The sequence below is a fragment of the Bos indicus genome, chromosome 10 (assembly GCF_029378745.1).
Source record: "Bos indicus isolate NIAB-ARS_2022 breed Sahiwal x Tharparkar chromosome 10, NIAB-ARS_B.indTharparkar_mat_pri_1.0, whole genome shotgun sequence".
Classification (NCBI taxonomy): Eukaryota; Metazoa; Chordata; class Mammalia; order Artiodactyla; family Bovidae; genus Bos; species Bos indicus.
This window is the reverse complement of record NC_091769.1, coordinates 43686119-43708178: the sequence shown is the minus strand read 5'-3', so window position 1 is coordinate 43708178 and position 22060 is coordinate 43686119. Positions and strand designations below refer to the sequence as shown.

The 22060-nt window shown below is 42.7% G+C and overlaps 1 protein-coding gene across 12 annotated transcripts in view; it reads left to right on the top strand.

Moving 5' to 3' along the window:
• Positions 1-22060, top strand: part of TRIM9 (tripartite motif containing 9) — a 118967-nt gene that overhangs the window by 55484 nt on the left and 41423 nt on the right. For all 12 annotated transcript variants that reach the window (XM_070797402.1, XM_070797399.1, XM_070797400.1 and 9 more), the window contains exons 2-3: positions 7072-7167; positions 9617-9739. In XM_070797402.1, the coding sequence (XP_070653503.1) occupies positions 7072-7167; positions 9617-9739 (219 nt within the window). The remainder of the gene's footprint in view (positions 1-7071; positions 7168-9616; positions 9740-22060) is intronic.

Genomic DNA, 22060 nt, shown 5'->3' with positions numbered 1-22060 from the left:
GACAGATTTCAAGACATCAGTTGAGTATATGACCTGATGTCCATTTTGTTGATATACACTGTATGGAGACATACATATTTGATTATGAGAGTATAAAATTTTAAAAGATAAACATCAAGAGTTCATTATCAAGGCTATTAATAAGTAGTGTGTCTCTGGTGAGACTGAAGTTTTCCTTTTCTTCTTCTAAGTCTCTTAATTTTCTGATTTTTCTTTTTTTCTTATTTTTGTGAAATGAACATGTTCTGCCTTTAAAATAAGGTGGGAAAAGTTATTTCTTAAATAAAAGTCTTACTCTTGCCAAGAAACTTGAAAGAATAAGTCATTCCTCTTTTGAGCACCTAACAATTCAGTCTCTGAAAAGCACAAAGCATTTCTATATGAAAAATAGTTTAGTGATTTTTTTTTACCTTTTCATATATATTTCTAAGACCATGTTTTAAACTGTTTAGTGAAAAGTCCTTATTGTAGAACTGAGAGTTTCTATCTGGAACATTTAAATACTATTAAGAACTGAAAACTTATAGATCTCATTCTGTTTTGCTTCAGCTGTTCCCTGGTAGCATCAGACAAAGCAGAATGCTGTAACACCACTTAGAAGAACACAGCAGAACAGAATGAATGTGAAGACAGCTGGGGGATCCATACAGCTTTCTAGAAAAGGGCTCAGAGTCTGCTGTTTGGGGCCCTAGAATTTACCTAGGAGCAAAGGCAACACACACACAAAGGAGAGCTGTCCTATAATCCATCTCCAGGATGTAAAATCCAATATTTGCACAAAGACTTAGCCCAAGGAAGGCGTATTTTTGATCCTCGGGTGTAAATACCTAGTAACTGCCTGACAACACGCCTGTGGCGGGTTAGAGTATCCACAGAAAGGCGTGCTCAGCCATGAGCAGAGTGGTGTTGACCTTCCAGCCTGTGTGCCTGCCACTTGATTAAAGTTTCAAGCCTTCAGTCACAGCAGTCGCTGCATGAATTCTTTCACAGCTTCCAGCACTCTAAGCAAAAACCATAGAGATGTGGCAAATCAATTTCCACCAAGAAACTATGAACACTGGGGTGAGGCAACAGTTTATTTTGCTCTGCTCTGAGGCAAGAAATGGCTCCTCTATTTCATTGCTGAAAAAAACCTGCCATGTTGATTTGCATCTCCATTTTGAGAGTTTTCTGTCTAAGATGGAGAAATATTTGAAGTTTGGTGGATAGAGGCCGTGTAGATTATCTCTGAAATTCAAACTCCGGCCAGAACTGGCTGAGTCTTGCTAGGAAAGCAGACGCTTTTCATTTTCCCTTATAAGTGAAAAGGCTACATTTCTGTTGTTAGTCGTTAGAATATTCTAGTCTTCCTCTGCTTCATTAGAAAGCCTATGGGAGAGAACCTTTAAATGTGATATTATTAAGATCAGAATGGTGGTATTTGCAATGCAGTGACAGTTCCTTGAAGGAGGGATATTGTCTCCTTTATCATCATTTTCCTGGCATGAATCACTGTGACTGGTTCATGGTAAAATGGGAGGTTGATTAAATTAAAATCATGAATGGAAAATTATCGTTGCTATCTGTATTAGTTAGTTTTGCTGCAATAACAAACAAGTCCCCAAATCTCAGTGGCTTATAAACCAAAGATTGATTTCTTGCTCATATTATATCATGGGAAATAGTCTCAAGTTCCATTCTACATATCTTCTTTCTAAGGCCCCCAGCCACCATATGGGATGTGCCCTGTGGCATTCTGACCTGGCTCATAACAGCCCGAGCTCTAAAGAGTTGATGATGCACATCTCTCCCCAGCTATGTTCAGTGATGCCATGTTGGTGACCTAAAATCAACACATGGTATATGAACCATGGGAATTGGCAGACACTACCAATCAAAATTCTTTTGTTTTTGTTTTATGAGGGCCAGTTCATCAGTGTACCCCTGGGTCTGTGTGACAAAGAGGAAGAGGAAAAAAGCTGGCAGAAATTCACAAGGCCTCTTCAGGTTAAAGTAAATCACATGGCCAAGGGTGACATGGCAGGGACACATGCAGGACACATGCTCCATCTACAGGAGGTCCTCCAAGGCCTATGGCAAGGATGGGCAGGGAACAAACAACTGTGGATGCTACAATATTCCCGGCTGTCTGGATAACTGTAATTGACCAAACCCCAAACTGGGACATGTGACATGACTAAGTATTTTAATGACTTATGTATGTGTATTTTAACATAATTCTCATTGTAAAAACTTACTACTTATTAAATGCTTACAATATGCCATGTGTTGTATAGAACTTTATATAGTACATAAGTCTCACCAATCTCCCCCATCCTATGATACAGATACTGCTATTAACCACATATTGCAGATGAAGAAACTGAAGGCTAGAAAATTGTTTATCAGATGGGATGCCTTGGACACAGATTCGGAGAGTTGAATAGCGATGGCTAGTTGCTCAGTGGTCTCCATAGATCCATCTACAAGGAAGTGAGATGACCAGAACTGAGCAGAGGGAGGAGTTGACCTGCAGGGCCTCAGCCAATTCCTGCAGGGTGTTCTGGAGCTGGGATGACCTTTCAGGATTGTTCTCAAATCATGGCAAGAGGGTCCCAGCCAGTCTCCAACCATGGGGTTCTGGCTCTTCCATATGTGAGTGGCAAAACCCTAACTCAGGAGTATCCAGACCTCTGAGCCTCTGCAAACTGGCAGGGGAGTGATTGGAGTTGAATAGGACATCTGTTAAAAGCACTCATCAAGATCCCTGGTATTTAAGAAATGACCTATATGTTGACAACATTTGAGTTTCTTGTTTTTACTTTTTAATTATATAATATCAATAATGTAGTAAGACTCAAAAATCAGTATTCTTCAAGAAGAATTGTTATTTTCTGGGAGGGAGTACTTTCCTTCAGAATAGCATTGCATTGATCCTCATTTTTGTGTTTTGTGTTGACCTTGGTACCCAGGAAGCAGGAGGCTAGGCCACAGTCTGCAGCAGGGTGCGCTGTGTCGGAGCTGCCCAAGGAAGGAGCAAGGTTGTTTTGGGGGCCACCAAGCTGCCTTTGTGTGTCTGCCACCTCACCTATTTTGTATGATTCTTGATTGACTCTTTGTGACCCATCTCGTGCCTGTAGTTTCAGATCCTAGACAGCTAGGAAGTTTCCTTTCATTTGTTCTAATTTGTCTCCATCCAGTATTCATAGTATTAATAAACTGAGGGGGGAAATGACATGAATAATGTTCACGGCAGGAAAAGGAAAGAAGACGTGGTTTTCTGTCTGGGAAAGCTTGGCAGCTGGGCACATGCACTGAATTCATTACCTGTTTCCTGAGCCTAAGTGATTGTGGTTCTGAGACGTGCTCCACAGGGGCTCCCAGGTTGAGCTCCAATCTCTTTTAACATCTACTCCTTTGGGAGGCTAGGCTAGCCAGTCAGAGGAGAAGTTGGAAGGGGAAAGCAGGAGAGAAGGAGGGAAGGGGTGGAGTTCTTTGTTTCTCTCCTCCAAGCTCGGAACAACTTGCCATCTTTCTGGGCGATCTTGGTTATTCCAAGCATGCTCAGAGCTCTGGACTGGAAATCTGTCAGTGCTTCTTTGGCTACATCATTTTCCCACTCCCATTCACTTTCTGATCATGATACCTTTTCAGTAAATCAGAAAACAAATATCCAAGACACATTGCTTAGGCATTACAGATAGCTTCTGATGGCTACATATACAGCCAAAAACACACACTAAATATTTGCATCTTCTGTGTTCTGGTATAAATTTACAGGGCTGCTCTGTGGTCCTGAGTATAGAACATCTCTGTTAGCATAGAGCGGGAATTTAAATGCTCCTGAGAAACAAAATAAATAAATAATAATGTTCTTTTACATCAGATATGGCTTATAAACATGATCAAAAGACTGTCCTATAAAAGCAACACACATATAAATCCTCAGAAGAAGAGCATTTTCTAGTGATAGTTTCCAGGATTTTTTATTGTCTGCTGCTCCATTTCTACAAGGTGGCAAAGCTTAAGAGAAAAGTTTCTAGATATTTATCTTATAATGCAGATCAAATACCAGAACAATCATTAGCCAGGAAGAAGGCCTGAATATAGACACAAAGGGAGGAAATCTGAAAATAAATTGAGTTTTGCAGTTTACATACTGCTTTGCTATGTAAAACCCAGGGAGTAGGTGAGGCCAGCACTCTTTGTCTACTATAGTATCATTTTTTTCTACATATGTACCAGCACCTGATCAACAATTCTTATTGGGCATCAGGTCTAACTTATATTATACAGATGCCTTGAATTCCAAGGCTGGACTATAAGAAACCAGGTGGCTCTAATTTTGTGTAGTTGAATGAATTTGACTTCTCTACTCAAACCTCCAAATGTGATAACTAAGACATAGGTTACAATAAAGGGAGAAGAAAACTGTGGTAGCCCAGCAAACTCTGACTCATTCAGGAAAAGAGGGAAAGTGAATTCTAAAGTCACAATAACATTATGTCTCCTTTAGAACATGATTGTCATTCTATTGCCCTCTGTTCCAAATGAGACTCTCTTTGTCCCTTGGGCTCCTGAAAAAGTTCTTGAGAAGAAAATTTTTACCCCAAGTTATAGTGTAGCTGGGGCTTCCCTGGTAGCTCTACTGGTAAAGAATCCATCTGCAGTGCTGCTGCTGCTGCGAAGTCGCTTCAGTCGTGTCTGACTCTGTGCGACCCCATAGACAGCAGCCCACCAGGCTCCCCTGTCCCTGGGATTCTCCAGGCAAGAACACTGGAGTGGGTTGCCATTTCCTTCTCCAATGCATGAAAGTGAAAAGTCAAAGTGAAGTCGCTCAGTTGTGTCAGACTCCTAGCAACCCCATGGACTGCAGCCCACCAGGCCCCTCCATCCATGGGATTTTCCAGGCAAGAGTACTGGAGTGGGTTGCCATTGCCTTCTCCAATCTGCAGTGCAGGAGACCCCAGTTCGATTCTTGGGTCAGGAAAATCCCCTGGAGAAGGGATAACCACTCCAGTATTCGTGGGCTTCCTTTGTGGCTCAGATGATAAAAGAATCAGCTTGCAGTGCAGGAGATCTGGGTTCAATCCCTGGGTTGGCAAGATCCCCTGGAGGAGGGCATGGCAACCCAGTCCAGTATTCTTGCTTGGAGAATCCCCATGGACAGAGGAGTCTGGTGGGCTACAGTCCATGGGGTTGCAAAGAGTCAGACCTGACTAAGCACAGCACGGCACATTGTGCAGCTGGGACCTAATATTCAATTACTGAGTAGCCCTTTCAGCAACTGTAAGCTCACTTTGTTCCTTTTCTTCCTAGGCTGTCTTGGTTTAGACTCCTGGAGTCTGAGTACCTCAATCAAAGTACAAGCAATGAAGGGTATCCTCCAACAGATCCTGTTCCAGGAATCTGCCCTGCAAATCCCACCCTAGTCAGTCCACAGAGGGTTATGGGCAGGAAGGAACAAATGAATAAAGGTTAATAACAGCCAACATTTATTAAGCATGCACCACGTCCCAGCAGGGTTCTGGGCTTATATACAGTACCTCATGCAATGCTCACAGCACCAAAAACCATAGTATTCTTATTTATGGATGAGGTAGAGCTATGTGTGAGATATGAACAGCCAGTCACTCGCACCATTTATGAGTTTGGAGTGGTTTCCCTTACCATGATTCTTTGTTAGCAGGAGCCGTCACATTGATGAATGTAATCAGCCCTCACGATAATCCAACCACTAAACATTATTTTTCCCACTTTTTCCATTGGAGTAACTCTGACAGAGGTCACTTTCTCAAGGTCATGCTTAGGGAAGGACAGTATCTGAACCCTTCTGAAGCCTGTGCTCTCCCACCCCACAGTGGCATGCAGCATGCACATTTTTAAAGAGATTCAATGACTGACTTCCTATTTAGTCATGCACATATAAGCAAAAAACCACGACATGACCAAGATATACAATTTTATGATTCCACCCTTTTACTAAAAAGATGAGTGGATAACGCATCGTGTTAGCAAGGAGGAGAAAAGGCATTAGTTTTCAAAGAAGGTGATGTGGGGAAAGGAGTTTGCAATTTCCAGGAGGGATGTTGCCCCAGCTGCTAGGGGAAGGATTTTGTATCAAGTACAGTGGTAATGACTGCAAGTAATGGTGAGCTCCTGTATAAGGATTAAACTGTAGGAGGTAACTTGTCCCCCACATAACAAGAGGCCTGTGGTAGGACACTTCAAGTGTTGGTTCAGATGCTAAAAGACGCCGATGGAACCTGGCACTGTCTCCTTTCACCATCCTCCCTTCCCATGTTGATCTTCGCTTCTTGAGAGTTCCAAAGCATCTGCCATAAAGTTGGGAGGAAAAGGGAAGAGGCTGCACCAGCCTCACTGGTCCCATGTTAGCAGAAAAGCAGAAGCTTTCTCAGCCGTCCAGCCTCCAGCCAGCTTCCACTTAGATCTCATCAAGCAGCCGTGGGTCCCCTGTGCGGTGTGGAAAGGAAGAAGAAAGTATACCTTGCTTTAGGAGGCTAGTGTGGAGAGGAGCTGGGGTGGGCTGTGCTTGGGAGAAGGAAGATGTGCTTGGGAGAAGGTTGATGAGAAGGAGCCTCATCCTGCCCTTTGAATTCACCATTACATATAAGTGACCCCGGGCATCACAGGTGCTCTCACCCTTCCTTCCCTCAACCTGTTAACTCTTCATTTTTTCTGCTTTCATCCCAGTAGCACTTTGGGCTAAATAGTGTTGATAAGTATCAGATCACCTGAATCACTATTTTTTTTAATTTAAAGTTAAATAAACCATTATTGAATTAATTAAGTAATTAATAAGATGAGGGGCTTCTAGGAAGATACCAGCTGGTAAGGGCCTTTGACTATAGCGGCCAGAAGTTTTCACTGCCTCAGAGGAAACACTCCTCAGGGGCCTCTAGAAGGAGTAGGGATGCTGCTATTTCCAGAATCTTCAGGTTACAGTTGTTGGCTCAGTGGCCCAGCTGAGACAAGAGGAATCTGAAAGGGCGAGGGCTCTTGGATGAAAACCACCCTGTATGGCTGCCTCCTGCAATGAGAACTCTATGGTTTCCTTCTTTGTCTCTGCAGAGCCAGCTCTCCCAGGCGCTGAACGGGCTGTCAGACAGGGCCAAAGAAGCCAAGGAGTTCCTGGTACAGCTGCGCAACATGGTCCAGCAGATCCAGGTATTGGCAGCAACCAAGGCAGAAAGCAAAGCCATGTGCTAAGATGTAACTGTGTACTTGGGATGTGGTGGCGGGGGGTGGGGGGGGGGTGGGTGTTTACTTGTCTTATCTTTTATTTTTATGTTTCCTAGGAAATTTCCTACATATTTTTTTTCTGCTCTTTCTGTTCTAATATATGCAAACACACATACAGACCAACTTCAAATATACCCCTTCTCAAGACGGTTACATTTCCCCAACAAGCCAAGGACATAACCCCAGTTTCCAAGAGGTTCCCATCTTCCACACTGAGCTCCTAATTCTTTGCTGCCATGCATTCAGAATGTCTATTTCTTTGTGGATTCAGTCATTATTGTTGAGTTTTCTGAATCTATATGTTCCCAAAGCACCTTGCAAAAATTATATCTTATCTAATAGTAACAAACAGGTCACATTTTCTCTTTTTTATGTCTTTCTTTCCTTCCTTCCTATCCCATAATAATGCTTCTCCTCTACCTAGATACTTAAATATTTTTCAACCATGATTCCATGGTAACTATAATTTCAGATTGCTTTATGTGGACACAGTAACCAACAAATCACTTGGCATTTGAGAGCCTGTGAACTCCTACTAGAGCTGAAGGGGAGAAACCATTAAATTGCATGAAATGCTAAAATAATGACCTTCTGCACTGTTTAATGTTCTTACATTTTCAGGTTTGCCTCACAGAAATAACCTGAGCACTGGCCTCCAGTAGCTTGACTTTCTGAGTTAATATCTAACCTATGTCAAGGCAGAAATGGCTTTTTAAATGTAAGCCAGCCTTCTAGAGCACCTCACACTGATTTTTTTTGCCCTTTGTTGACATGCAAGCCCCTGTTAACAACCTAACAGTTGTATATTTCCTTCTGCTTTCCAAAACAACAAAGTTTATCAATTGGTCCCTTCTTTGCTCCTGGCATAAAGTGTGCAGCCCCAGGCTCACCCCTGCACGTCACCTCTTCATTAGAGCAGAGCTTTCTTTTACTCTATCAGAGCCTTTACTGAAACAGCTTCCCCCTCCCTACCAATAATAACCTGCTTGGTTAGAGAGCTCTGCAGTGATGATTTCCAGGAGTCTTCTGTGAGAACTCAAAAGCAAATTACTATGAAAGCCAAAACTTAATATTTGTAGAAGTGATTGCTCAAGCAGTTGTAAATGCATGCCTTATACAAAGAAGACCTTGCATTTGAAACAGTGACCTAATACCTAACTACTGATCCTTACATTAGGAGACACAGTTCTGGATGACTGAGAATTAATTTAAATTTGATAGGCTAAGCTGTTCCTTCATTTCTAATCCCCCAAATTTTACAGCTTACTCAGTTGAGTACTATTTTTTCAATGCTATTACTGTACATGTAACAAGTATTTAGCTCTCATTGGCTGTAAATTACAATTGTTTTCCAGATTATGGTTGGAGAATCAAAGCTACATATATAACTTATTGAAAGGATTACCTCTAATGAATGCTTATAGTTTAATGAGAGAATTGCTTTTAAAAATGTCTGTAGCATGGCTCAGTGGATAAAGAACCTGCCTGCAGTACAGGAGACACAGGAGATCAGGTTCAATACCTTGGTCCAGAAGATCCCCTGGAGGAGGAAAATGGAAACCCACTCCAGTATTCTTGCCTGAAAAATCCTATGAACAGAGGAGTCTGGCAGGCTTCAGTCTAAAGGGTCACTCTGTTGGACACGACTGAGCGACTGCACACGCATGTAAAAAAAATTTAGATCCAGCATTCAGTTTAAACATCGTGGGAAAGTTATGATCCATTTAGAGCATGGTTACTGTTCTCCCACAAGCTGACTTTCACAGCAGGCTGATGCCTGTTACATATACCGGTGATTCTTCACTGTCTATCTGCACTTATTTCTTGCTTTTTTTAATGAAAGGAGCAAGTGTTTTGCCCATGACTATTCGTCTAAACTTCTGTTGTCATTGTATTATTGTTTAATATTGAAGACCATTGCCATCTGCTTTCTTCTTTCTGCCTCTGAATTCAGTGATTCTTTCGCTCTCATGCCTCAACAATACTCGACTCCCTCCGGCAACCAGCCTTTCTGAATGCCACCTTCCACCATGCACAGCTGGCCATATGCCAGCCCTCAAAGCAATTCATGTTCAACTCTACAAACTAAAACTTTATTTTACTTGATATAATTCAAATTGCAGAGATGATTTCCTCTTGCTAAAAACACATGTATTAAGTAACATTTACCTCTTTGAATCTAAAGTGAAACACTATCACTGCAGAATAAAATTTATTTTGTTATTTATAAAATGCATGTGTGCACTGTGGGCAGGGCTCCTCTTCCTTCCCTTCAGCGGGGCCTTCCCCCCACAAGTGGTCTGGGGCTCTGCTGTCTCTGGCAGCCCGAGGCAAGCGGTCACTTCGCCACTGAACACTGTGCTCGCTCACACAGGAGAACAGCGTGGAGTTCGAGGCCTGCCTGGTGGCGCAGTGTGATGCCCTCATTGACGCCCTCAACAGGAGGAAAGCCCAGCTGCTTGCCCGCGTCAACAAGGAGCACGAGCATAAGCTGAAGGTGAGCACTGCACCCTGTGGGGGGCGGGGCACCAGGCTTCCGGGTGAATGCCCACAGCCTGGGGTGGCCAATGAGGAGCAGGCAGGCCCCTTCACTCGGCACTCACTCCTTTCTTTACATCACTGATACTCATTGAGTGGCTTTTATAGGCCAGAAATTGCCCTGGGTACAAACATAGTAAACAAATCCAAATCCCTGCTTTCATGGGGCTTATATTCTACTAGAAGGAATAAACAGAAGGCAAGATAAGTAAGTAAATGGGGGTTGAAATTTTAAACAGAATGACCAGAATGATGATGCAGAGGCAATTTTTTCAATTGGGAAATGGAATCTGTACTTTTCAGAAAACAAACAAGATTGTCTTCACTTGTGAAGCAAACTATGTAACTGAACAGCTGTACAGACTTTGGTCATCACACAGTGAATCAATTGATCACAGGTCTGGGGTCCTATTGGCAGGAGGACTGGTCCTCCCGGAGACATCTGCTTCCCCATCTATTGCCCCCTTGGAGCAGGGCAACAACATGTAAGAGCAGGCTGGATAGACATAGATGGGCAGCATCCAGCAGAAGGAAGCAAGAAGTAGCCAGAAGGAGCACATGCATGCCCAGCAAGCTTCAGGGTGGCTGCCAGTGGGTGGAGGGTGGGTAGTGTGCCATGCTGGCCTGTGGTTGGGGTGGAGGCAGAAGTGAGGTCTGACCTTAGGTTCTCTGCTGGGGTCAGGCAACCAGTGTCAGGGAGCTTCAATACTGTACAGCTTAGAGTAGACACAGCCTTGGAGGAGCTGGTGGCTGGTGAGCAGCCCAGGAAGTAGCAGATATCCCCAGCATGCTTGGAGCAGGCTTTAGTCCCTGGAGAAAAAGAGGAGGTCCCATTCTAAAAGTGTGGGATTCCAGTAGGAGAACCAAGGGAGAGTTTCAAAATGAAAAACTAAGAGAACAGACATTACAAGATTTGGGGCTAAAGCTTGGTGACCGAGCCAGTGCCCAGTTCACGGTTACTAGAAATAAGGCAAGAAACCAGTTGCTATCTGGGGCATGAGAGCTCAGCAAGACGTGCAGCAAATGGCAATGTTGAGTCCTGAGCAGTGGAGTCCCCTAGTCCTTAACCTGTGCCCACCATGCTCCAAGACTCAGGACCCAGAGAACTCCACTGTGAAGATGGGAAGCCAGGCAGCATGAAAAGAGAAGCATTTCCCCAGGGAAGCTTAACAGTTCTATCCAAAGGCAAGGGAAACCCCAACACTAGTTTACTTCTTTAGGTTCCCTCCTCTGCTGCTTCTCACCTGCAGTTCCCCAATACACATTTGGATCCACATACAGGCTTCTTCCCTTCCCCAAAACCAGGGCAATGTGGCTGGAATAGAAACCTTTCTCCACTGCCTTTGTGACTTACCTACCTGGCACTCTGAATTTACCTGTGTCATGGAGGCAGACAGGAGGCTGAGCTGTGACCATGGGGTCCAAGCTAGAATGGACTCATGAGAGCTGGGCCCTACAGTGAATTTGGCAGCCTGACCTCGCTGGTGCTGTACGGGGCCATGTTGGCCAGCCTGACCTTGTTGGTGCTGTATCATTGGTCGGCTTGACCTTGTTCGTGCTGTTTTGGGGCCGTGTTGGCTGACCTGACCTCTCTGGTGCTATATCAGGGCCATGTCCCTTTGAGCGTTCCTGATGTGACAAAACAGAGCGGTTGCATCATGGAGAGGCTCAGCAGATTCTTTGTTAAGGAAAATTGCATGTCTTGAAGTTGGAATCTGAACCAGAAGTTAGGAAAGAAAAGTACCCAAGGAGTGAACATTGAGAGAGCCTTAGTTCGTGGGCTTGAACAGTGAACCAAGGCTAGGGATCTTACTGCTCCTTCCAGGGAGGCAGTCGCTGTTTGCTGATGGTGAATCTAACTGGAAGACCTTCTCAGGTTTGTCTTAGAATGAACACAAGCCCCCAAGGGTTATCACACCAACCCCAGCCCCATGAAGGCTTCACGCTGAACTTCAGATAATGGAGGGAGCACTGGGCTTTCCTCAGGAGCCTCCCCGCCCCTCCCAATGACCTGTGTGGTACTTGTCTCATAAAGTACTCAATGAGGCCAAGTTTTACTTGAATGATCTTCTCTAGCTTATCAATTTCCAGGCTCCTGTCCCTTAGTGTCTATGATCAAATTATTTTCTTTTGAATTCTATAAAGGACCATGGGATGTGTTTCATGGTAACATACATAGTCATTCCTAAAATGTGAGAGAGATAAGTAAGGCAGTATTAAAGATACTTCAGGAAAAAACGTTTCCTGAAGGCTGTGCTATGTGGATGTTAACCTTGTACATTTGGCTGTAACAACCTGGGAGATGGATTTAAAGCCATAAGCCTATTCATCTAAGATAGTCAGATGAGGCTTGAATGAAAAATTCTTCTGAAGTCACCATTTTTTATCCGAATTAAAATCTAGAAGTACTGTGGACTGTGATTCTGTAGTTAACCAGGTAGCAACACAGAATGAGCATGTTTGGTGACCAAGCCCTGGCTTTCATAGCAGTAAGAGCTAACATTTGGGGATACTTCCTTTGCAGCAGCAATATACTAGTTTTGTTATAGGGATCAACTCCTCTGTTCCTCACCACTCTGGGAGGTCATTATTACTGCTATTAACATTCTAGAGATGAGGAAACCATGGTACTGGTTTCCTTGATTGAGAACTGATCCTGGGATCCAGAATTCCTGTCCTGTTAACCTGGCTTCAGAGTCCAGATTCTGGACCATGGCACCCTATAGCTGTAGGGTAGTACAGTGCAGAGAGAAGGCATGTGGGGACATGCCTAATCCTGTCCCCAGTCAGCCAGCACCTACCTAATGCACACCTGCTAGGAGCCGAGTGCTGGGCTCTGGGGCAGGGGAAGAAGGACACGAAGGTGACTCAGAATTAGGGGCTTCCAGTCCTGTGGATGGGAGAAGGCAATGGCACCCCACTCCAGTACTCTTGCCTGGAAAATCCCATGGACAGAGGAGCCTGGTGGGCTACAGTCCATGGGGTCACTAAGTCAGACACGACTGAGCGACTTCACTTTCACTTTTCACTTTCATGCTTTGGAGAAGGAAATGGCAACCCACTCCAGTGTTCTTGCCTGGAGAATCCCAGGGATGGGGGAGCCTGGTGGGCTGCCGTCTATGGGGTCGCACAGAGTCAGACACGACTGAAGTGACTTAGCAGCAGCAGCAGCAACAGTCCTGTGGATGAGATCAGTCACACCCACAAATGACTCCAGCACAGATAGAGAGCAAGTTTCCAGGAGAAGGTTGCCCATGTCATTAGAGCTGTGAGAAGGGCAAAGTTACTTCCAGCTGAAGGGGTCACAGAGAGCATCATGGAAAAGCAGGCATTGGAGGAGCCCAAACTTTGGGAGACATGTGTTGATGGTGGTGTGCATTCTTGCCTGCGGGAAGTGGCCAGGCTATGAGGGAAGAAGAGGGTGGTCAGCACTGTGCACCCTAGTCTTGCTCTATGCAGTTAGTCATAGGGACCGATGGGTGTTTTCTGTTTCCATCACCTGCTCTGACATTACTAAAAAGATGATCACTACAGCCCTTCATTTTAGCACCTTTCAGAAACCCAGAACCTTTATTGTTATAGTGGAACTTAAAATGTCATTTGAACCACAGACAGTATCTAAACTCACAGCTGTCTACGGGTAATGAGCCGGACAGCTGGGATTTTCCCTCTGATAGTGGACCAGCCGTTTTAATGTGTAGCCATAAAGTTTTAACTTTTTCGTTAAAGGGCATCTCTTTTGTGAATCACGGCAGATGCTTCCCTGACATCTTTAAACAGAACACGGTTAACAGTTTGTGTTAAGTCACAGGGGGACTATAGTGGTGACTCCTGGTTTTCTCTACAGGAGAGATGTAAGGGCAACAATCTGGATAGATGCGGGGAGCCAGGACTGAGGAAACACCATTTATCCTAATCAAAAAGTACAGAGGGGCATGAAAGCCACCAGCCTAGGCTGTGCCATGGATGCAAGTGGAGATGATTCAGGGACAGCTGTAACGCATTGCGGGGACCCCGTGGCCAGTGTCGGTCCATCAGTGCTGGTGGCCTGCATGGTCAGGGACCTCTGAGCAGAGGCAGCTGCCTGCCCTCATTCCACCCTGCCTAGGGTGGAGTTCCCTGCCCTAGATCCCAAAGGGCGACAGAAACCAGAGACAGGTGGCTGGTTGTCTCCCACGGCAGCAAAGCCGTTCTGTCTTCTGCCTTCTGTGATTTGTTTCTCTGCTGTTTTCAGCTGATTGTATCTGTCACTGCTTCTAAAAACAGGCAGTGCGGCCGTCACCGTGACTGCTGATGCCAGCCTCCACATCTCCCTCCCTCTGCTTTTCTCCTCCTGCCTCTTTCCTTTCTTGTCACTTCAGTTGCTACTCAGATTTGTGAGAAAAGACTGGCCTTTTATAGACATCACTTGCCAGGCACAGTACTTCTTTTTGTCTTTGTTGGCTAGCCCATCACTCACAGTCCGGAGGGGATAATCTTATGGTCTTCCGCTTCCCTTTGGCAGAGTTCTCTGGGGGCCTGCTTTTTGCTGACAAAGAGGAGAGTTGTGTGTGTGTTTTTCTGGCAACTTTCTCTTCTTGAGCCATCCAAAAGGCTAGGGGAGCTGGAAAGCCATGTGCATAAAGACAGTCTTTATAATCCACTCAGGCTCCTCTCTGAAAGAACCGATTGCTTGAGCAGATGGAGCAGTTCTGGTTCTGAGGCAAGATGGAGCCATGTGGTGAGGAGCCCAGATTCTGGGTCATAAGAGAACGGGATGTGAACACTGTATCACTTGCTGGGTCTCTAACCATGGACACATCTACAGCTCCATTTCTTCCACCTGTGTGGAAAATAGGACTAGACGTGGTCAGCACCACCTAGGGTATTGTAAAGCCCTTAAAGCACAGTACTCAGAATGTGAGCTTTATTGTTGTTGTTATCACTGGATATCTTTCCCAGAAAAGACCCTGATGATGGGAAAGACTGAGGGCAGGAGGAGAAAGGGGCAACGGAGGATGAGATGGTTGTATGGCATCATTGGCTCAGTGGACATAAGTGTGAACAAATTCCGGGAGATAGTGAAGGACAGAGAAGCCTGATGTGCTGCAGTCCATGGGGTCACAAAGAGTTGGACACGACTTAGAAACTGAACAGCAGTCACTGGAAGACTGGAAATATAGTCTTACTCAGAACACGGAGGAAGTAAGTGCTCCTGGTATTTTCCATAATACCAGAGTTCCTATTGCAGAATTAACCTAGTGTGATTAATTATCTCTGAACCTAGGAATGGTGACTTGAGTATAATTCATTACCACACAAAATAGTGCACTAAGTTAGCTATTTTTAAAAGCTAAAAACAAGACTTTGAGGCATATACAGATGTGACCTTATATTAGGAACACTGTCTAAATTACAGTAATACTATTCTGTGGTTTGAAAAAACACTGGAAGCCAAATACCTAAAATTTCAGGATATGATAAACTAATCAAATGTCAGAAAGCTACTGGAGGGAAAAAATGCTTTTTGAGCTTTCAAAAACTATTACTAAATCACATTTAATGCCTTGGACAATATTCCCTCTATCAGCAGAGGCAGCTGGGCCCCTAGGTTTCATGTCTGAAGTGTGTGTGTTGTGTCAACATCCTTCCCAGGTCTTCCTTGGCTAAATAAGGCTTTAAAATATCCTCATTGTCTGTGATCCTCACAGGGAATTTGTGTCAACATTTTAAAAGTGCCATTAATGGGATCTGTGCTCTTTTCAGGAACTTTACAAATGTCATTTGTCTTTTGATAAGCCCAAAGAAATATCTGAGAATTATTTTTATTTATGTAACATTCAGATTTGAAATAACTCCACAATCATCTTACAAGTGTTCTTTCTCCAATATTTTAGAATGAATTTGTGTGTTGAATAGTACTAAGTGATGGATGTCTTCTTGGTCCCCTTGCAAGTCTAGATCCTCTTAAAGAAAAAAAAAATAGTTATAGTTAGTTAAATACATTCTGAAAAAAATCTAATCTTTAATTTCCATGTGTGGTTGGTAAGTTAACATACCAGTGACATTACTCAGTGAGAATGCTGAGGGATAATGATAAAAATGATAAAACTGACTGCTTATTAGAGCTTCTACTTTTATAGAGGGCCTTCATGTCCCAATTGTAATTGTCTATAGAATGCTTGATTTTGAATCCAATTGGGTTTTGTTAGACTCATTATCATGATTGTCATTATTATCTTCGTTATTATTTACCATGTATTGGCTGTTTGTTCCCATTATGTTAGCAAAAAAAAAAAAAGAATTAATCGTCTGGGCATATTATTAAGAGTACAGATTTACACTAGGGATATTATCAGCTTTTGCCTAGAAAATCCCATGGACGGAGGAGCCCAGTAGGCTGCAGTCCATGGGGTCGCTAAGAGTCGGACATGACTGAGCGACTTCACTTTCACTTTTCACTTTCATGCATTGGAGAAGGAAATGGCAACCCACTCCGGTGTTCTTGCCTGGAGAATCCCAGGGACAGGAAGCCTGGTGGGCTGCCGTCTATGGGGTCACACAGAGTCGGACACGACTGAAGCGATTTAGCAGCATTATCAGCTTACTTTAGCCGTTTTGTCAATGCTTCATAATAGGTAAATAATCCTTTGATCAGGTTTAGAGGGAAAGAGAGAAGGAAGAAGGAAGGAAAGGAAAACGGGAGGGAGGCGGGAGGAAGAGGGGTAGAAGGGAAGGAAAGATCTGCCCAAGCTCACAAAGAATTTAAAAATAATTAGGTAGGATTTGACTGTTATAGTCATTACTAGAAAGAAAAGCAACAAACTAAAAAGTCCACTCAATTACAATAAAACTACTGGCAAGACGTTCCATTAGTTCTTTACAGTGAAGACTTTGAAAAAATTCAGGCATACTTGAACACTTAAAATTTTTGACTGCCCTCAGCAGAAGTTTTTTGGGGGCCAACTCTAATAATTTAACCACAGTTATTATTGATGATAAGCCTATCATTAATTGGGAATTCATTTGGCAAATTCCATGGTCCTCTGCTTCCCACATGTAGAAGCAAAAGCCATAGAGGGCCTGTAAGAAACAGAGTGCCCAAGTTGCCCGTGGAATCACCAGGATGCCTCCGCATACACCTGGAGCTCACCACAGTTCAGGGACATGCCTTTGAACACCCTCGACTCACTCTGGTAATGACAGTGAAGGGCAGTCACAGAACTTCTGGAATGTACTTTGCCTGAGTCCATATATGAAAGATACACTTAGCTCCAGAAGGCACTTAAAGCATACTTCACAGATGATGGACTAATCCACCATTTCTCACATCCTACAAAACACCACCATACTGGATGCAACACTTGTATTGTGGGACGCGGTAAATGATAAATGTTCTCCTATGTGGGTGGGGCCACATCAGGATGCTTCTCTCTCCAAATGGCTTGCATTTCTTCCTTCATTAACTTCTCTGTACAAGGATACAGTATTCTATGCACTAAGAGCATACTTCAGATATTCCACTCAATGCTTATTGATGAGGTTCTTGTCATTCACACTTCTGAGACAGAAAGTTCACAGTTTTACTGTTAAAATCTCAAGCCTTACAAAAAACAGGCATGTGTTTTATTTGCTTAATAGGCCTAATGATCCTTTTATGGATTAAAACTCAAAGCATCAGATTTGTCTTTGAAATGACTAGTCGCTGAGGTGGTTAAATTAATAATACTACTACAGAAGATGGTTATCAAGAAAATGGAAGAAATCTTTGCATATTTCCATAAGCCATGTGGGAGAATGGTGGCATGTAAGAAATTTAAAATGCTCTTCATTAATTTAAGTGTCCCTAAGTTTCAATGAACGTAATGATAATATAGGAGATAATATTTTACTCTAGGGGAAAATCAAGAGAATTATTTATTTTACTAGATGAGTCTATTGGTCAAAGTACTTCACCAAAAATCACCAGTGAGTCAATTGCAAGTATCAGTTAGTCATCTTGCAACAGGACCTTGTGGAACACAGAGAAAACTATCCCCACTGACCAAAGGGACCTGTGTAGAATAAATTCAAGTTTGTTTCTTGAAAGTACTTATATCTTAGAAAAACAAAAAGAGAATTGCATTATACTTAGAGGAAATTGTTTTAAACAGTGATGGGAATATATATTAAGAAAGAATGTCCTGAAATATTAAGAGAATGTTAGTATTTACTTAGACTAAAAATTCATCAGTGATCTCTCTCCAGACCCCATGATGAGAGAAAATACTATGAGAAAAGTATTTATTAAAAAGAAGATTTGAAGAAAAATTTTAAAGAGCCACATGTAAGATGGACAGATGAAATTTGGATAAAATAATGAAATCCCCCTTAATTAATCCCAGTTCTAGCTGCTCTTTGTATCACCTGAGCTGAGTGATGGGAGACTGACCTGTTCAAGATGCAGTGGAAAATACAGTTGTAGATCACATTTGTACTATATAAGCTGTCATGGGTTACTCTCTGCTACTATAAAGTCTAAGCATTCAAAGAGACATACAGTCTGTTCTCAAATTCTCCTTTTCCAAATAGGTACAGTATCATATCCTGACCCCCCAAAAATGACCTTCATAAATTTGCCACTTAACAAAATAAAACTCTTCAAGTGATCAATAGGATTGCCATCCAAAACAGATGGTGACTGCTAATAAAATATTGAAGGCCCTCTCTGAAACCATGGACCACACATTAATTAACTGTCCTCTAAGAGCTGGTTTAGGCCTTAATACACATGAAGACTGGAGGACTATTTCCTAGTTGCTATTTCTGCTTTATTGACTATGCCAAAGCTTTTGACTGTGTGGATCACAATAAATTATGGAAAATTCTGAAAGAGATGGGAATACCAGACCACCTGACCTGCCTCTTGACAAACCTATATGCAGGTCAGGAAGCAACAGTTCGAACTGGACGTGGAAAAACAGCCTGGTTCCAAATAGGAAAAGGAGTACGTCAAGGCTGTATATTGTCACCCTGCTTATTTAACTTATATACAGAATACATCATGAGAAACGCTGGGCTGGAAGAAGCACAAGCTGGAATCAAGATTGCTGGGAGAAATATCAATAACCTCAGATATGCAGATGACACCACCCTTATGGCAGAAACTGAAGAAGAGCTAAAAAGCCTCTTGATGAAAGTGAAAGAGAGTGAAAAAGTTGGCTTAAAGCTCAACATTCAAAAAACTAAGATCATGGCATCTGATCCCATCACTTCATGGCAAATAGGTGGGGAAACAGTGGAAACAGTGGCTGACTTTATTTTTCTGGGCTCCAAAATCACTGCAGATGGTGACTGCAGCCATGAAATTAAAAGATGCTTACCTCTTGGAAGGAAAGTTATAACCAACCTAGGCAGCATATTCAAAAGCAGAGACATTACTTTGCCAACAAAGGTCCATCTAGTCAAAGTTATGGTTTTTCCAGTGGTCATGTGTGGATGTGAGAGTTGGACTATGAAGAAAGCTGAACGCCGAAGAATTGATGCTTTTGAAGTGTGGTGTTGGAGAAGACTCCTGAGATTCCCTTGGACTACAAGGAGATCCACCCAGTCCATCCTAAAGGAGACCAGTCCTGGACGTTCATTGGAAAGACTGATTCTGAGGCTGAAACTCCAGTACTTTGGCCACCTCATGCGAAGAGTTGACTCATTAGAAAAGACTCTGATGCTGGGAGGGATTGGGGGCAGGAGGAGAAGGGGACGACAGAGGATGAGATGGCTGGATGGCATCACCGACTCAACGCACATGAGTTTGGGTGAACTCCGGGAGTTGGTGATGGACAGGGAGGCCTGGCATACTGTGATTCATGGGGTCGCAAAGAGTCAGACAAGACTGAGTGACTGAACTGAACTGAACTGATTCATGTCACTCCTGCAACATGTACATTTCCTTAGAAACTCCTTATATCCAGCCAGCTGAAAACACAGTGCCAAGGGTTTCTCCAGAGCATCAGAGCCACTGCAAAAAATATAGAACTCAAAGAAAAAGTGACATGGTCTGACTTCCTATGAATTGTTTTTCATTAAAAAACATATAATGTAGAAGTAAATAGTACTAATAAGGAGTAGAAATAACACAGAGTGAAGAAGGTAGCAAGTAAGAAAGCTGAATGAAGACACTCACAGAAAAAAAAAATTTATACTCTTAAAAGATTCAATTATCTGGCTGATTTCCATAATATGGTAAATCTTGCTAGATTAATTGAGAAACTAAAAGTTAATTATAAAACACCCAAAATGCCACTTCTGGGAACACACCGATTCATTTTTAATAGTGAATTTTATCACAGGTTACTGTGATCATAGCAAAATGTTTGATTAAAATGTTTTAAAAATGGACCAGCATGCACTGTAGCAACAGTGGGAGTTGCGAGCCAAGCAGGATATTGAGTCCTTCCAAGAAGCTTGAACCATGGAATACAACAGCCAACAGCAAACACCCCTGAAACTCACAGACTCTTTGGCAGCACAACAATGAAGCTTCTTAAGAGTAATCAGAGCCCTCAACACTCCCACAGCTCCTTTGGCACCAAATAAACCTTGCTTAAGAAGGAAATTTATAGAGGCAGACATAGAACTTTATGAGGCCTGAGTAATATATTTATTTCAGCACATTTTGGTCATAAAATTATCATTGAGCTGAACGTTCTGGCAAGTAAACACAGTTCAGTCTTTTTTGCCTCAAAAGGAGGCTTACTTTGGGTTGTAGTGCTCAGATCCAGCCTGTGCTTGTTATTCGGAATTTTAGTACCAGTCACTTCTATATAGTCCTAGGGCAAATGCCACTGGGACAGTGAAAGGTGACTGCTGAGGTTTCTGCTACCTAGCAGCATTGAGGCACTGGCTGCTGAAATGTAAAAACACTTTCTGGGAACAATTTAGTCAAGCGTCATATAGCAGAGATGAGTAGTATAATAGCTGTAGGTCCCCTGCATTGCATTTTTTTAAGTGCTTAACTTACGGATGTTTTCTTTTTCCCCAAGAAGCAGAAACTTAACTTTTCTTTACCTCCTGATATTAAAGTAAAATAATAAAATGAAAATATAATATAATAATTTGCATCACTTGAGCCCAGACCAATAGACAATGGTGTTAGTTTGACAGAAACATACTAGATGTTAGGAGAAAATAAATCAACCAGTGAATTTAAAAGTGATGTTTTCCCCCAATCAAAATCACAAAACAATCTTCACATCAAAGGTGGTTTCTTTCACCAATTCCAATAAAGAGATTTTAAATCCTACATTTTATTTTTTATTTTAAAAAGCAACAACAAATCATCTGTCAAAATATTAGGAGACTCCAAATAGCCAAAACAAGCTTGAAAAAGAAGGGCAGAATTGGAGTTCTCACACTTCCTGATTACAAAATGCACTACAAAGCTACAGAATACTGTACTAGCATAAAGATAGACAGAAGACCACTGGAAATCGAATAAAGCCCAGAAGTGAATTCTCACATACATGGTCAAGTGATTTTTGACAAAGCTTCCAAGACTATGCAATGGGGAAAAGGTGGGTTTAGTAACAAATGATGGTGGGAAACTATCTTCATGCAAAAGAATGAAGTTGGACAGTTACCAAAAGCCATGTACAAAAATTAACCTGAAGTGAATCAAAGACTGAAAAGTAAGAACTGGAACTATAAAACTCTTAGATGAAAACATAGGGCAAATGCTTCATGACACTGGGTTTGGCAATGATTTCTTGGATATGGCATCAAAGACATAGGCAACAAAAGAAAAAGTAGGCAAATTGGACTTCATGAAAATTTGCAAATTCTTATTGTCAAAAACAAACAACCCAATTTCAAAATGGGCAAATGACTTGAACAGACTTTTTGTCAAAGAAGATATACAATAAGTACATGAAAAGATGCTCAAGATTATGAGTCATTGTGCTGTGCTTAGTTGCTCAGTCATATCCGACTCTTTGCAACCCCATGGACTGCAGACTGCCAGGCTCCTCTGTCTGTGCAGATTCTCCAGGCAAGAATAATGGAATGGGTTCCCCTGCCTTCTCCAGGGGATCTTCCCAACCCAGGGATCAAACCCAGTTCTCCCACATTGCAGGCAGCTTTTCTGAGCCACCAGGTAAGCCCTATGAGTCATTCAGTTCAGTTGCTCAGTCGTGTCTGACTCTTTGTGACCCCATGAATCGCAGCACGCCAGGCCTCCCTGTCCATCACCAACTCCTGGAGTTCACTCAGACTCAGGTCCATCGAGTCAGTGATGCCATCCAGCCATCTCATCCTCTGTCGTCCC